Consider the following 16,647-nt stretch of genomic DNA (forward strand, 5'->3'; position numbering starts at 1 on the left):
TTTTCTCGATAACAGCAGAAAGGCAGATGGGAAATAATTAGCATAGCTGATGTTCATAATGATTTCCGTTATAACTCACAAACTCTCCGTAACCCGAACTCTCCGCAACCCAACCATACGCGCCGACCCGTTTGTCTAAGAGGCTGTCGAGCCCCACTGGTGCGTTAAGCAGTTTCAGTGGCAAACGGTTCCGTATGGCATAACAGAGGACTAGAAGGTAAGCATTATGTGAATGCTTGACTAAAGAGATGCGTCTTTAATCTAGTTTTGAACTGTGTCAGCGAGTCAGAGGCTCGGACCGTATCGGGAAGGCCATTCCAGAGTTTTGGAGCTAAATGCGAGAACGCCCTCCCTCCTTTACTGGACTTCGATATCCTAGGAATGACCAGAAGCCTTGAATTTAGTGATCTTAAGGAACGCGGTGGATTGTAGGGCGAAAGAAGGTCCGTTAAGTACATAGGTGCTAAACCATTTAGGGCTTTATAGGTCAGTAGTAGTATTTTGTAGTTGATGCGGAACTTAATAGGTAACCAGTGTAGAGATGATAAAATCGGTGTTATATGATCATATTTTCTTGACCTAGTAAGAACTCTAGCAGCTGCATTTTGTACTAACTGTAGCTTGTTTATTGAGGATGCAGGACAACCAGCTAATAAAGCATTACAGTAATCTAGTCTCGAGGTCATGAATGCGTGAACTAATTTTGGCGGCGCTCAACACGGTTCTTCGGCCAGAGGAGTCAGATATACTGCATCATCGCAGGCCTAAGACTAAGTCACAGTAAATGTGTTCTCGAACTTCAATCTAACCACCCCAAAGCACTCGATTCATTCCCTGATTCGTTCAGGCAAGGGTTACACTTGTGAGTGTTTGTTCACTTAACATCTTCATTCAGAAACTATTTCTATCTTTGTGGCTGCAAACATGATGTTGCTCTTGTGCTTTAAGCGTTTCTCACTAAAAACATCAAGCAAATCAATGATTTCAATGAGCCTGAAGACACAGATTCGTTCAGACTCAGGCGTGTGTTTAAACCTCAGGCCACTCGTGTTCAGTGTGTGTGTGTGTGTGTGTGTGCTCTTCAATAGCAGATACCAAGACAGAAGCAAATACTACATTAAAGCAATTGTCAGTACATGGGAAGAATTGTTCACAAAGTATTGTAGAAATAACCTGCCATTTAATCTGCCCCCCCCCCACACACACACAGACACACACACACACACACACACACACACACACACACACACACACACACACACACACACACAGAGAGAGAGAGAGAGAGAGGGACAGTCATGTGATTTCACCACTGATGCTTGTGAAGGTCAATGAGGATTATTAGAAACACACACACCAAGCACCCGTGTGTGTGTGTGTGTGTGTGTGTGTGAGATTCCTTCACATAAAGTCTCTGTGGCACAAGTGTGTGTCGCTCGTCTCAGTAAACTCCGATTCTCTGCTGTGACGTTCAGTTGATCAGAGTCTGTACTGCCAAACCTGCTGATTAACTCATGATTAATAGAGATAATTCAGACCGACTGTTGATCTTCACATGATGCACACATGAGAGAGAGAGAGGGAGAGAGAGACACTCTCTTTTTTTGAGAATTTGAATGCTATTTATTACAAATTTAGATAAAACAATTCACAAGGTATTTAAAAAATAATTACAGAAAATGTGTAAAAAATAATTTATCTTCAAACATAGAACACAATGCTCCTTTGCTTCACCATTTTAGCTCAAAAGAAAAAAAGATCATCCATTGATTTATAAAAAATGAAATCAACACTCTAGACTTTATAAGAGTTGAGAACAACACTGTCCAGGCCTTTGTTCAATCTTATTTTTCCTACTTGAATAGAGAGCTAACTAATTTAGCTTGACTCAAGATCAAATTTACCAACTGACAATCAGTTCGTATTTTCTGCATGTATTTAGCACCCAAAACAAATATTTCTTGGAAAAAGTTTCATTAAAAGCATCAAAAAGACTTCTTTATACATCAAATAAGGGCTCTAATGTAGAGCACTCCATAAAAGCACGGAAAACACCCCATAGAGAAATGCCATACTCTCTTCTTTAACGGTGGCTTATACAAAACTCTCCATTCAGGCCTAACATTATCATCCAAATTTAAGAATGCCATTGTGTATCCACTTTATCATCTAAAATCATCTTAAAAAACAAAACACAAGCTTTCTACAAGACTTTAGCTGTAACCGAAAAGAAATCTAAACACAAAGACTTCCCAGTTTTTAAAAACAAACCCATACAATCATCCAGTTTGGGAGACAGGTATAGTGGGAAAGGGCTCTTCAGTGTTAGGAGTCTCTCCTCCTCTACTGGGGGAGTCTGGGAATAATTGGCCAAGCAGACTGACACTTTTCCATCAGTACAGTATACGAGTTGAAAAAATTTCCTAAATGAGATGCTGTTTGCTCAACGTTCATTAATTTAGGTCCAGCCACATTTAGTAGAAGTCTTGAAGTGGTGATCTTGGATTTGCAAAGGATCTCCTTTAGTCCAGGAAAGCTAGTTCAACTCTAGAAACATCCAGCCGAGCTCCGTGTATTATGGGTTCATTTAACAACCAGAAGAGTGATTTCATACACTTTTGTTGATTAAAAAGAATCCATACTTTAAAGAGATTTCGATACAAGATTGGCATATTGGACGCATCCAGTTTTAGTGGGTCTAAGAAAAAGAGAGATTCATCCATCCGTAGGCGTCCCACTCTCCAACCAAAGCCACTCGACCCCGGAAGAAGACGCTGTATAAATTGTACACGGAAAGCTGCTGTTTTGATGTGCAAGTTCATCAGTGCCTGTCCACTTTCTTCTTTAGACAAAAATAAAATGCTCTTAGTAATCCAGTGTAATTTATCCCAAAAAAAGTCCACCAGTAAGGCTTGAATTTCAGCCCTCGTTTTCACAGGTGGATCTATACATGCACCCCTTTATAGGACATGTTTGGGGCCAGCCATTTCCAGTTGGCTAATCGACCTCTATTTTTTTTCCAATGATCCCTTCATAATTTTTCTGTACAGTGTCCTCATCTCCTAAAAGTACCCCAAGTATATTAAACCCCCTTAACTCCAAAGTAAACCACCAGGAGTGTTTAGTTCCTCTCCTGTCCACTTTCCACTGATTAAAGCTTCACTTTTGTTCCAGTTTATTTTAGTAGAAGATAAAGCTCTAAAATCTTCAAGTAATTTCATTAAATCTCTATATCTTTTTGACTATTAACTATTATAATCACATGATCAGCATAAGCGGATAAATGAACGTTACAGTTGAATATTTAACCCAGTCAAATGTACTCTTATCTGCTGCAATAATGAGTAAAGCGCTCCTGACAGCGAACGTCCTCGCCGACACCTCCACCAATCCTAGAGGAGTGCATAACCCACCGCTCACTTTCAGCACACTCTCAACATCCGTCTGAACCATTTCCACATAATCTTGAAACATTTTCCAGACGTAATTATGTTCATCTCAATCAAACACTTTCTCTTGATTTCTCTTGTCTACATTATTCAAAAAATTAGACATTAGCATTGTTCATTTTTGAGGCTGACAAAATGCACTCGTGGCCCACAACTTCACTACGAGCCAAACACTCGTCCTCACACACTCCCTTCCCGGCATGCCGCCGCGAGTGTGTTTCATCTGGCGAATCCGGGACCGCACGCTTCCTCGAGCAGGGAGCACACGGCCGGATTAACACACCGAAAACGATTCTTAGTAACTAAAACAGACAAACAAAGAAGCAAAGTCATCACAGGATTTTTTGGAGCCGGTTCTCGTGACGCTTCTGACCTGCTCGTGTTTCTCTGCGTTTCGGCTGGATTTGAGGATTCAGCACTCCTAACATCTGCTGTGGCTTACATGGCACTCGGGACCTGATCTGAGGTCAGCTCAAACACAGCAGACGCTCGAGACTGAGACTCCGGAGAAATGCACAACATTCCTGTTCGGATTATGACTGTGTTTACAACCGTCTGTCAGAAAACAATAGAAATCCACACATTGACCCGGTTTAGAGAGCTAAACAGAGTAAGAGTGTGTTTGAGTGTGTGTGTGTGTGTGTGTGTGTGTGTGTGTGTGTGTGTGTGTTCAGTGCTGATGGATGTTGTATCAGGTTTTCTTCCTCCAGTAATGAGGCTCTCTTACTCTTCTTGGTTTCTCACTTCTCTCTCGTTCACTCTCTCCTGCAGAATAAATTATGTATATGCAAATGTCAGTAACTATTGCCAAGAGAGCAATTTTCATTTTCATCCATCTTTTTTTTGCCACTAGAAGATTTACTGTAAACTCAATTTACATTATAAGTTTAATTTGCTGACGGAGTGCTGGATATTTGTGTGTGTGTGTGTGTGTGTGTGTGTGTGTGTGTGTGTGTGTGTGTGTGTGTGTGTGTGTGTGTGTGTGTGTGTGGGGTTTGAGTGTATCTAACGGAATAAAACACATGAAAGATGATCAAAACATCTGATCCAATAGTGATTTTAATTGCACTCTACAGTGTGTTTATAATTATTATGCAAGTTAATATTCTGATCATATTTTTTCCAAGCACATTTTACCAATTCCAAACCACATCAATCATAATAACTACTATTAATTTAGTATTTAATAGTTTATAAGTGATATATACATCTGTTAAAGAAGGCTGGAAGTGTAAGGGCCAATCCCAATTCTACCCCTTACCCCTTCACTTTCCCCTTCCCCTCCGTTTTGCGCGTCCACGTGAAGGGGTAGGGTTGTCCCAATTCTCTTTTGGTTGGAGGGGGAGGGCTAGGGTGAAGGGCCAGATAGCCCTTCAAACGAAGATTTTTCGGGAGCACACTTCAAACGAAGGGGTATGAGAAATGTCACTGCTAACCCAGGGCTGGCTGCCCAAGCGACAAAGGAGACCCATAAATTTAAGTATTTGTGGCTTTAATAAGTATTGCAACGACAAATAATGATTTGCTTTATGTTACATTCAATATTGTGTTCATATTTACGGTCAGTTTCTTCACAGAAACGTTTGTAAAAAAAAAAAAATCGCTAAAATTACTGTAGTTTGCTAACGATAGTCCCACAACATATTTTCGTCGTCTCCGTTGTTTCTTGCGAACTTCACAAGATAAATGCAAGAAAATAGCTGTAACCCACGCGACTGAGATAACTGCAGCTGTCGACGGGATCTTGGAAGTTGTGATAAACATCGGCGCATCTCCTGTGACGTAGGCGCTAGCGACGACTTATGATGACGTTTAACGGAGGCGTAGTGGTGTCCCATTTCTTAGGGGAATATTTTCACCCCTACGTATTGCCACTCTGTTTCAAGGGTCAAGGGGAAGGCGAAGGGGTAGGGCTAGGGGAAAGTGAAGGGGTAAGGGGTAGAATTGGGATTGGCCCTAAAACTCTCTTTGCTAAGGCAAAGAATCCTGAAATATGACCCACAATTCAGCTGAAGTGTTCAATGTGAAATACATGAAGACTGTTTTTACAGTTCAGCACCAGTTCAGGTTCCTGTACACAAACACACACACACACACACACACACACACGTGCCGGTCGGCTCTGTATTGCTCACAGCAGTGTGTGAGTGTGATGTGTTGTGACAGCAGCCGTTGACAGACCATTACTGGACATATGCACATCATCACATGAGACACGTGTGTGTGTGTGTGTGTGTTTGCTTGTGTTCTATTATCTGCCATTATAAAGTCCAGCTGGCTTCAGGAATTCATTTGAACATTGTGAAAAATATATACTGTATGCTCATTTCTAAACTCATTGGTCTGGCATATATTTATGCAACAGTATATTCAAAAGCACAGACTGTCTTGTAATCTGCATCCCATCACTTTTTTCCATTAAGTGATTTTTTTTAATGACTTGATATTATTGCTTATAAATATTACAAAACAGACCTCAATAAACAACACCTTAATAATCAATTAAAGTATATTTATGTAGCGCTTTTCACAATATAAAACTCCATCAGGTGACCCAATGGAGAAAAAGAACCCAGGCTCAGTCGGGGTCAGTTCTCCTCTGGCGTTTATGAACTAGAGGCCGGATTTACAGTAACTGTAAGGGTAAGGCAAAAAATATATTTGAATGTCTCTAAACAGACTTTAAAGGTGAACCTGTGATAAACGCTGATGGCGTTCACATGCGCATTATGAAATTATTCTATAGTTATGTGGGTTTGAATATATGTGCAGGTTTGTAATTCCCTAATGCCTGAACAAACTATTTATCTTGTCTATAAATTAGACAAGACAATTAATACAATCCTAACAAATCCAAGTCACAGCAAGTCCCGGTGGTGTGTGATGAGAGTCCCGGTGGTGTGTGATGAACGCGGTGCGGTTCCAGCCGTTCACGTATTCATTCATCATGTGTTCCCCGTTTGCCTGTCGATCTGCTGTACTGCTCATATTGTTCTGCTGCAAACAAACCTTTTAAAAGCAATTTCTCTCACACTTTCTTCTTGCAATTTTTTGAATAGGCCACACACTTGAGTGAGCCCTCTATTCTGAAAACACACACTCCTCCATCCATCTGTCCATCAGTCCGTGTTTGAGCAGAGCGACGCGCCTCGAGCACACGCTTCCGGAGGGAAGTTAATTGGGTGTAATCAAGCTGAGCTGCGTGTGTGTGTGTGTGTGTGTGTGTGCTGCCAGTGAGATTGTGCAAAACTCAGCTGCTAAAACAAGTTTATGAAATGAATGATAACGGCCCAAAACAGCCCAACATCCCATAATGAGCAATGAGAAGAATGATGAGCACAAAATAATAACTGTCTCCTGTAAGTATGTTGACAACATTCCCACAGAAACTCTTTAATTGAATCTGTTTCCCTGCGAGAGACGATGCCCCCCCCCCCCCCCCCTCAGCTTTATCTCCTCAATTACACTGCTGACATTTTCAACATCCAGATCTTAAATGAAAAAGCTGTTGGTTGCCCACAGGATGTTTTTACAACATTTATGCCGTGCATGAAGTGACTGTGATCTGCCAGACAAATGGCATCACTTTTTACTTGCCATACTGTATAATAATCGCGAAATACCCACAATCGCCATCTTGGATCTGGCCTCCCATGAGCTGGTTCTTTAGTCCTACTGTTTCTGATCAACATTAGGGACTGGATTCATGAAACATTCTTATGAATAACAAAGTGGAGGATATTTTGTATTCCCAAAAGTACTTCTTATAAATGTTATTTTATATATTTTTTAGATGAAATGTAAGAAGTATTATTTTTTTCTTAATTCTCTCCCCTTCATTGAGGGAATTTTCTGGCTCTGTTATTCAGTAGGGGGCGCTATTACACATGTTCTGAGAGAGAATTGATTCTCCTGATCAAAACACAGGAGAAGAGGAAGCATAAACAAGTGATATCATACGCAGATGCATATGTAAAATCACATGATCATTAAACACCATATAAATCAAAACTGTAAATCAAATGTTACTGAATAAAATGTCGACTCAGGACGAGCTCCAGAACTGAAGCGTTCGTCTCCATCTGTGTTTGATCATCGCTCTGAATCCCATCCAGACGAGGCCTTTGACTAAAACACATTTTTCTCAACTTTTTGCTCAAAATGTTTTTTATTTTTTTGAATATGAAACTTAACACACATTCAAGTGTTGATAAAAAATAATTCATGCAGCTAGATTACGACACTTTTTGTTGTTGTTGCTGTTTAAAATCAGTGCGTGCAGATATTCATGCAAAAAAAATATTCTGGGGGCCATGAAAATTCAGTGCAAATGATCAAAAGCGCTGGTGGGGAAAGAGTTTAAAAATCATCATAAATAACAGCGTACAGTGAGGATGACTGCTGCTGTGTTTCAGGCACCGATGGGCTTCAGGTCAAATGGTCCACATAGCTTTCAGCAAGTACATTCATTAAACGAACACTTCTCCTGTCCTGTAGCAAAAGAACATGGTTGTGAGGCACCTGCTGTTCTGAATAGATAAATGTATCATTAAATTTGTAAGGATTGAATTTGTTGTAGTGCACTATTTATTCCTAGAAGAAAAGATGGATACTCCACCCAAAAATAAAAATACTGTCATCATATCTCAGATTGTTGCAAACCTGTGTGAGTTTCTGTCTTCTGCTGAACACAAAGGAAGATATTTTGAAGAACGATTGCAACCAAACAGTTGTTTGGCACCATTGACTTCTGAGAAGCGAAATCCTATTGAAGTCAATGGTGGCAAAGTCCCAAACGTTCTTCAAAATGTCTTCCTTGTGTTCAGCAGAAGAAAGAAACTCATACAGGTTTGCGACAACTTGAGGCCGAGTAAATAATGACTGAATTTTCATTTTTGGGTGGAGTATCCCTTTAAGTAAATATTTGAGAACTTTTTTTAAGAAATGCACTTATGAATTTCTTACACCGTGTCGACAGTGGATATGACAAAGCAGCCGTGATCAGCTTCGATAGAGGTCTAAAACAATGGCTCAAGTCACCTCAAAGCTGCACACATTTGACTGCTGTATAAAATGTATAGTGATGATTTGTATTGCTAATCTTTGTAACTGCTGTATTTTTTGTGTTGTGATTGGTGACATGGGTTAGCTGAAAACAAGGTATCTGGTTCGTCCAATGCTGTTGTTATGGCCATATCAAATAAATAAATAAATAGAATAAATAAAATCCAAGAACGTCTGAAATACTGTCGACCGCAGCAGAACTGATTATTATGGCTTCTGTTCGCCTTCGTCACATCTGGTGTAAAAGCAGTGTCAGAATTTATGTTAAGAACTGCATTGAGAAAAATTCTTGAATCCAGCCTCAGGTCCTGAGTCCAGTGCTGATGCTTCATTAGATCCCTTAAAATGATGTTTAGATGAGAAACACAGTCATGTGACACACACACACACACACACACACCATACAGTAGGATAATTAACTCAGATGATCATGTTTTAACCATATTTTTTTACTGCAAAATCATCATGGAGTTTTTTTTTACTGCAGCAGTGAACCTTAATTAGCCCCTCCCCCCCACAGGCTGCCACAGCAACCAGCCCCCATCATCGCCATAGCAACAGAGACACATTACACTTTAATAAGAGGTTTTTTTGCTGTCAGTGTTTGTAAATGTCACCTGACATCAGCAGCATCTCCGTAACTTCCCAAGATTTTTGCCAAAACCACCAGGGATTCCTCCAGTTCCCTGATTCTCCAATCATGCCTATACACTGAGATGTGTCCATTGTCCTTCACACAGCTCTGACTTCCCCTGAGTGGAAACCAGTCTTCCTCTTTTATTTCTGGGATTTGGCAGAGAGAGAGAGAGAGAGAGAGTGAGAGAAAGCGAGGGATAAATAATGCGACACGCTTCTATCAGTGTTAATTAGCTGCTGTGCTGTTTCTTTAGTAAATCAAACATTGAGGGAGACACAATTATCCGGGCATGTCTCCTCTCAGCATCTGTTCTCAGCAGCTGTTTCACACACAGGAGAAGAGAGGAGAGATGCTGGACATTTACACTAGTCCTGATAACATTACAAATAACACACAATCTGCTTCTAAACGAAAACTACTAATGTGTGAGATGTTGTGGACAGTCTAGAGTTCATAATTCATCTACATGTGACGGCCTCTGGGCATCCAGGCCTTCAGTTTCCACAGAACACTGTTTGCTGACTCAGTGTGTTTTGAAATGGTGTTGTAAGTGTGTGTGTGTGTGTGTGTGTGTGGTTCCAGCGCGTTTAATAGCAGACCTGCAGATTTCTTCAAGCTCTTACATCAGTTTGTCTGTAGAAATGTGTGTGTGTTTTGAGCTGAAGTGTCAGTCGGACTGTTTTTCAGCTCATGTTCTGCGGATGAGTTTCTGCATCCCGATCCTCTGATGCTTCTTCTCTGGTTTCCTACAGTCAGCTCATGCTGCACTGCTTTACTGTGATTCTGAGGAGCCTGAACTTCTGTGTACATCCCCAACACAGACAGAGCAGTCTCATCTCATGTCCCGCGTCGGTCCAGTTCTGCTAATGTTGTGTTCTGTTCTCTCTCTCCGCAGTGTGTGTGTGTGTGAGAGTGTGTGAGAGTGTGTCTGGTCTCTGATCTTGGTTCTCTCTCTCCGCAGTGTGTGTGTGTGTGTGTGTGTGTGTGTGTGTGAGAGAGAGAGTGTGTCTGGTCTCTGTTCTCTCTCTCCGCAGTGTGTGTGTGTGTGTGTGTGTGTGTGTGTGTGAGAGAGAGAGTGTGTCTGATCTCTGATCTCTCTCTCCGCAGTGTGTGTGTGTGTGTGTGTGTGTGTGTGTGAGAGAGAGAGTGTGTCTGGTCTCTGTTCTCTCTCTCCGCAGTGTGTGTGTGTGTGTGTGTGTGTGTGTGAGAGAGAGAGTGTGTCTGATCTCTGATCTCTCCGCAGTGTGTGTATGTGTGTGTGTGTGTGTGTGTGTATGTGTGTGTGTGTGAGAGAGAGTGTGTCTGATCTCTGATCTCTCTCTCCGCAGTGGACGGCTGTACGGATTGGTCTGTGGACTACCTGAAATACAAAGTTCTGCTTGGGGAACCTGTGAGGATTAAGTGTGCTTTATTTTATGGATACATCCGTGCGAACTACACACACGCCCAGAGCGCTGGACTCAGTCTGATGTGGTACAAGAGCACGGGCCACGGGGACTTCGAGGAGCCCATCTCCTTCGACGGGGTTCGCATGAGCAAAGAGGAGGACTCCATCTGGTTCAGGCCCACTGAACTACAGGACGGGGGACATTACTCCTGTGTGCTGAGGTACGTGTGTGTGTGTGTGTGTGTGTGTGTGTGTGTGGAATCCATCTGGTTCAGGACCAACGAGCTACAGGACACTACTCATCAGTGGCTCAGTGGTTGATGTAGGTTGTCTACAAACCGGAAGGTTGGTGGTTCAGTCCCCGGTGTCGAGATGTCAATGAGGCGCCTAACCCCAGCTGTGTGTGTGTGTGTGTGTGTGTGTGAGTGTGTGTGTGTGTGTGTGTGTGTGTGTGTGTGTGTGAGACACCTAACCCCAGCTGTGTGTGTGTGTGTGTGTGTGTGTGAGACACCTAACCCCAGCTGTGTGTGTGTGTGTGTGTGTGTGTGAGACACCTAACCCCAGCTGTGTGTGTGTGTGTGTGTGTGTGTGTGTGAGACACCTAACCCCAGCTGTGTGTGTGTGTGTGTGTGTGTGAGAGAGAGTGTGTGTGTGTGTGTGTGTGTGTGAGACACCTAACCCCAGCTGTGTGTGTGTGTGTGTGTGTGTGAGAGAGAGTGTGTGTGTGTGTGTGTGTGTGTGAGACACCTAACCCCAGCTGTGTGTGTGTGTGTGTGTGTGTGTGTGTGTGTGTGTGTGTGTGTAAGCTCAGATCTTCTCACTGCCTCCTCATCTGACCAGAAAACATCTCAGATGACGACACTTTGAGGAACGCCTTTAGCGTAACGCATCTGAAGTATGAATGAAACTAATCCAATGCTGATTGGTGATGCGTCATGATGTAACGTGGCGGCGTACACGGAAGCTGCAAAGGGTCGCCGGCACACGAGAGAGTTAGCTTCGGCGATTCCCATTTGAGGGAACTCGAACTGCAGCGATGCAGTAAATTTGGGGTACGAGCACCCACTATGCCACAACCAGCCCTGCCTGTCCCAGCGTGAAGATGCGCACAGGCACACGTGGGGCAAGAGCACTAGAGCACTGGCATAGAAGGAATGTCCAGACTAAACGTATGAGGGATGGCCCGTCCCATCCAGCCACATCACTCTCTTCTTGGATCCGGGCAGAGGAGCGATTCTCAGAGGACCAGAACCTGCTATTTTCGTCTCGTTTTCGTTCTTCAATTGGCGGACGGAGTACTGCCAGGCCGTGAGCCTGTGGGCAGACAGAGCAGCGTGCGTTCACTGCTCATCATTTTAATTCCTCACAATGACTGTGAATGCCTCTTCATTGCAGAGTAGACTCGTAATCTACACACTTCTTCCTCGTACGCGGTATCCAAGCCACTAGATTCTGTATTGCAATGCAGACCTTTTTTTGAAGTTCTTACAGGATAAACAACACCAGAGCACTTGCTGATGAGCAAAAAGCTAACGCTGTTGTGTGCCGCTGTCCCTTTGTAGCTTCCGTGTATACCGACACGTTACGCCATGCCGCAGCACCAATCAGGATTGGTTTAGTTTCATTCATACTTCAGATGCATTGTGCTAAGGGTGTCCCCAAAGTGTCGACGCAGTTCGAGTTCCCTCAAAAGGGAACATTACTGATGTCATCAATCACATCCATTAATTAGAAGAGACAACAATACCGTGAATGAAGCAGGTCGCTTTGATTTCAGACAACAAGCCGATATAGTTCAAATCTAACCCTGATCAAACGGGCTAATCAAGTCTTCAGGATAACTAGAGAGTTACAGGCGAAGAGTTTGATAAAGGCTGGAGCTGAACTCGAGAACGAGAGTTCATGACCACTCGTATCCACTCATGTCGGGGATACACGGCTAATTCAGATTTGAAATATGATGGATTAAAGGTGAATCTAAAGAGGCAGGATTGAGAACTTTTACTGTAAGCTAAAACACAATGCATTTTGTGGTGTAGAGTTGTGGTCTCGCTCTCATTGAAATCTGTTGTTGTATAATATGTTGGTTTGGTAGAATTTGGGCTGATGGTCATTTACAGTAATCTGGACCAGCACAAACTCAATCAACAAGACCTCATCCATCCGCCCTGAGGGAGAATGTCTGGTGTCTTAATGCAGACACTCATCTAGACAAATAACAGCTGCGAGAATGAACATGATGATGATGATGATGAAGATACTGTCATTCCACTTTGTCTGATGCTCTTCTTTTATTGTAGGTTCAATAATGAGGTTTCTGATTCAGGTCACGTCTCTAAACTCAATGACGGACTCGAGCGTTGGTTCTTCAGTGTGGATATTGTTTGAGAACAGCATGTGTGTGTTCATTGAGTTCAATCCACCGGAAACAGGGAAAGGCCGTTCATCACGTGCTGTAATACGTCATTGACCTCACAGGGAAAGGCTGTTCCCTGTCAATGGCTCATTAGTTCCCTCATTAGGAAAGAAGATGTTGGAGTCTCTCTCTGAACTGAAACACCCTTTGATCCGAAGCGAAACACTGTAGCGAATGATGAAGAAGAAATTCAGTGGAGCTTAAACTATACTTCAGGAGAAACGTATTCATCTGATCCTGTCATTCACAACACAAGCACATTACCTGCTCTCTCTCTCTCTCTCTCTCTCTCTCTCTGTATATATATATGTCAGTCAGAAACAGACAGTTAAGTGGTGATTTGCTAAGAATCTCTTTGTCCGCTAGGATATCAATTTTAATAGATAATATTTAGTTTAGTTTCATTTTCAGTTGAAATCATATGTGCTACAGTCACCATTTACCTCAAGACCTGCATTTAACAATGTGCTGATATAGTGGATTTGTTTTGTGAGTGTGTGTGTGTGTGTGTGTGTCATTAAGAAAATGCATACTGTATCTGTTTCAGCGCTTTTCTGCATCACAAACAAGCTGCTTTGCGTTTCATATTAGCTAATAGCTACCGTCTGTGTCTGTCTCATTGAGCTTGCGTGCCAACGTCATTCACTTCACTGGATCACTTGCTGGTGTAGATGCAGCCTTTGAGCAGGCTTAAGAGTCCACCAGTGGGGTAGAAGCTGCTGATTGGCTGAGAAGATTTCACTCAAAGCTTTTCTCGGGCTGCTTATTGGATGAACTGCTAGAATGAAAATCTCTCACCTTGGTCTAAATGGGCGGGCCCGGACCTAAAATGGGTGGGCCCAGGCCTGCCCAGGCCCAATGGTAGCGCCGCGGGGCGTGTGTGTGTGTGTGTGTTTGTGTGTCTGTGTGTCCATGTTGAATTTGCATCTCCGCCTCATAAAAATGCCCTGCTCAAGCTGACAGCATGAGCCTACACTACACACGGTCACTTCATGCGTTTCTCTGATCGGATAGCGCTAGAGAAAGACGGATTTAAATCCGATCGCTCAAACATCTGGTTGTCGAAACCACATATGTAGGTTTTAGCACGCATCGCTTAAAACACACATCGCCGCAGATGAATCTCCGCAAGCCAACGCTCAAACTGCCACAAATGAAGCAGAAAGTAAGTTGCAGATGCTCAAAACGCAATCGTCTTCATTAAAAAAGCGAGACTAAATGATCTTACCCCTGCTGATGCCGCTCTGTCCTATCGTGGTCTTTTATCTTGAAATTAGTTGATGATAAATAAAATCCTTGCGCTGACATGAACGCGGTAATTGAAGATCGGATTTATATTCATTTTGCGACACGTTTATGTGGGCAAGTGTGAATGAAACTGTTTTAACGAATCAGATACATGAAATGGCCAGGAGGAAACAGGCCCTGGTCTTCATCCAGTCTCCATCCACATCTTGATTGTACTAGTTTTTTTCATTCTCATTACGTTGATTTAAATATAGCTTAATTTAAATCGCTTGAAGTCACGCTGATGGGCCACATTCACGGTTCATTAATCATTTGTAGAGTCTGATTTTGCCCGTCTGTCTTCTGCTGTCCTGTATATAAAGGAGAGCTGTGTTTAGTGCTACAGGAACAGTGTTGTATTATTTCACCAGAGAATCAAACCGCAGACTAATTATAAGACCCTGTTTTGAAGCCGGAAGAGTGGATAACATGTTGTGGAGGGATGTGAAGCTTTAGTTTTCATTCTCTGGGTCCTCGACGTCTCCGTTCAGTCTTCGAGTCAGCACTTCTCTCCGCTCTGCATTGTGTTGTTTCTTCTGTTCAGGGAGTTGTTTTCCAATAAATTCAATTGTGGCAGTAAGAGGCGTCCGCTGAGAGCATCCTTCAACAAACCTGAGCAATGGCCTGCTGGTTCCCTGCTCTCATTTCTGCTGATCTGAGATGTCTGGTACCGAAGACAAGCAAACAAACAATTGCTGAGAATGATGGGAAAACACGGCCGACCCTTGTGACTGAGCGTTTACTGCATTAGTCCCATAAAGACTTGTTTCAATGATTAAGGGGATTTCTGTGAGATCTCCTGCTGATCGACATGAAAGTGCCGACATTTGATTTCCTTTTGCCTTCGTCTGTCAGTGTGTGTGTGTGTGTATAGTGTGTGTATAGTGTGAAGCTTGTTGATCGTGTTGGTTTTGTGTGTTTTGCAGGAACTCCTCGTACTGTATGAAAGTGTCGATGTCGCTCACGGTGGCCGAGAACAACTCGGGTCTCTGTTACAACTCCAAGATGAGGTACTTTGAGAAGGCCGAGTTGAGCAAGAGCAAAGACATCCTCTGTCCTGATATAGATGACTACACACAGTCCGGGAAAGAGCCAGAGATCACCTGGTACAAGGTACGGTCACCTTGTTTATTTTTCTACAATACTCTTCATTTTGTTTCATCCCATCATCTTCATCTCCATCTTACCAAAAACACGCTTTTACCGCTTTCGTCCAGAGGTATAAATTGAAGCTATAATGCAGAAAAAAGACCTCTGATGAGCCGGAGAAACTGTGGAGCCGGTCAGTTTCTGCCAGCCGTGAGACTACGCTAGCACTAATTCATCTGAAGCAGACGTGTGTCAAATTAAACGTCTGCTGCACTTTAGTTTCCGGCTAAATTGAATCAAAGACAGATGATCGCTGTGGACTTTCGTGCTGGAAACATGACTGCATTTAGTTAGCATCACAGCATCCGGCACAGAGAGCGAGCGATGAACCCACTGATAAAACTGTCTGATTCTCCAACAAATGACTCATTTGATCTGAATCACTACCAGTCTTCAAACCGTGGCTATAAGAGGTCTCGTTTGCAGTTCTTGAATCATTTCCTTCTTCTTCTAAGAACATTTTTAATATCTTATAGTGGTCTTTTTTTCTAATTCAAAAGTGGTATGTTTTCATTCAAATCAATGAATTGTGTCTGTTCTCATTGACAATAAGAAACGTAATCTTTGCTGAGATTAACACTGCTTAACTGCGTTATCATTTCTCATGGTTCACTGCTTTAATAATGAACTCATCTGCTCATCTACATGGAAAATAATAGGCGATAAATAAATGATTGACAGGCATTTGGCAGGCGTCGCCAAGGCAACAATTCATAGATGAAACTCTAGCTGTTGTCACAACATTGTCAAGTGTGAGATCAGTAACGCCGCAGTCTGTAGACATCACTGAAAGCCGCCCACTTGAAGGCAATTCATTAACGTGTCATTCCAGCGAAACGAGATCGCAGCTGCATTAAACACGGCTCTCTGTTTTCCGGACGCAGGAGTGCCGGGCGAAGCAGTGGAGGCCGAGCGTCGTCAGGAAGGCCGACGTGCTCTCCATCAAAGACGTGCGGGAAGACGACATTGGGAATTACACCTGTGAATTACAGTTTGGGAGTTTTGTGGTGCGGAGGACCACGGATCTGTCCGTCACAGGTAAGATGAGCTCGTCGCTTCCGGCTCCTGGAGGCCGGCGTTCCCACAGCTCACGGCCCGTACACACGGGCTCAGGTCTGTGTCGGAGCGAGTGTGCAGGAACGAGGTCCTCCAGAAGCTGAACTGTGTTTTATCGTTTGGATCTGATCTGAAATGTGTGATTTTTGAGGGATTGTGTGTTAGGGTTGCGATCTTGATCTGATCCTGCATTGCTGAGGCC

At 43.0% G+C, this 16,647-nt stretch overlaps 1 protein-coding gene across 6 annotated transcripts in view; it reads left to right on the top strand.

Annotated features, from left to right (window-relative positions):
• Positions 1 to 16,647, top strand: part of il1rapl1b (interleukin 1 receptor accessory protein-like 1b) — a 113,379-nt gene that overhangs the window by 48,124 nt on the left and 48,608 nt on the right. For all 6 annotated transcript variants that reach the window (XM_039664211.2, XM_039664213.2, XM_039664212.2 and 3 more), the window contains exons 3-5: positions 10,479 to 10,758; positions 15,167 to 15,353; positions 16,274 to 16,427. In XM_039664211.2, the coding sequence (XP_039520145.2) occupies positions 10,479 to 10,758; positions 15,167 to 15,353; positions 16,274 to 16,427 (621 nt within the window). The remainder of the gene's footprint in view (positions 1 to 10,478; positions 10,759 to 15,166; positions 15,354 to 16,273; positions 16,428 to 16,647) is intronic.

This window comes from Pimephales promelas, chromosome 21, assembly GCF_988280905.1.
Source record: "Pimephales promelas chromosome 21, fPimPro1.hap1.1, whole genome shotgun sequence".
NCBI lineage: Eukaryota > Metazoa > Chordata > Actinopteri > Cypriniformes > Leuciscidae > Pimephales > Pimephales promelas.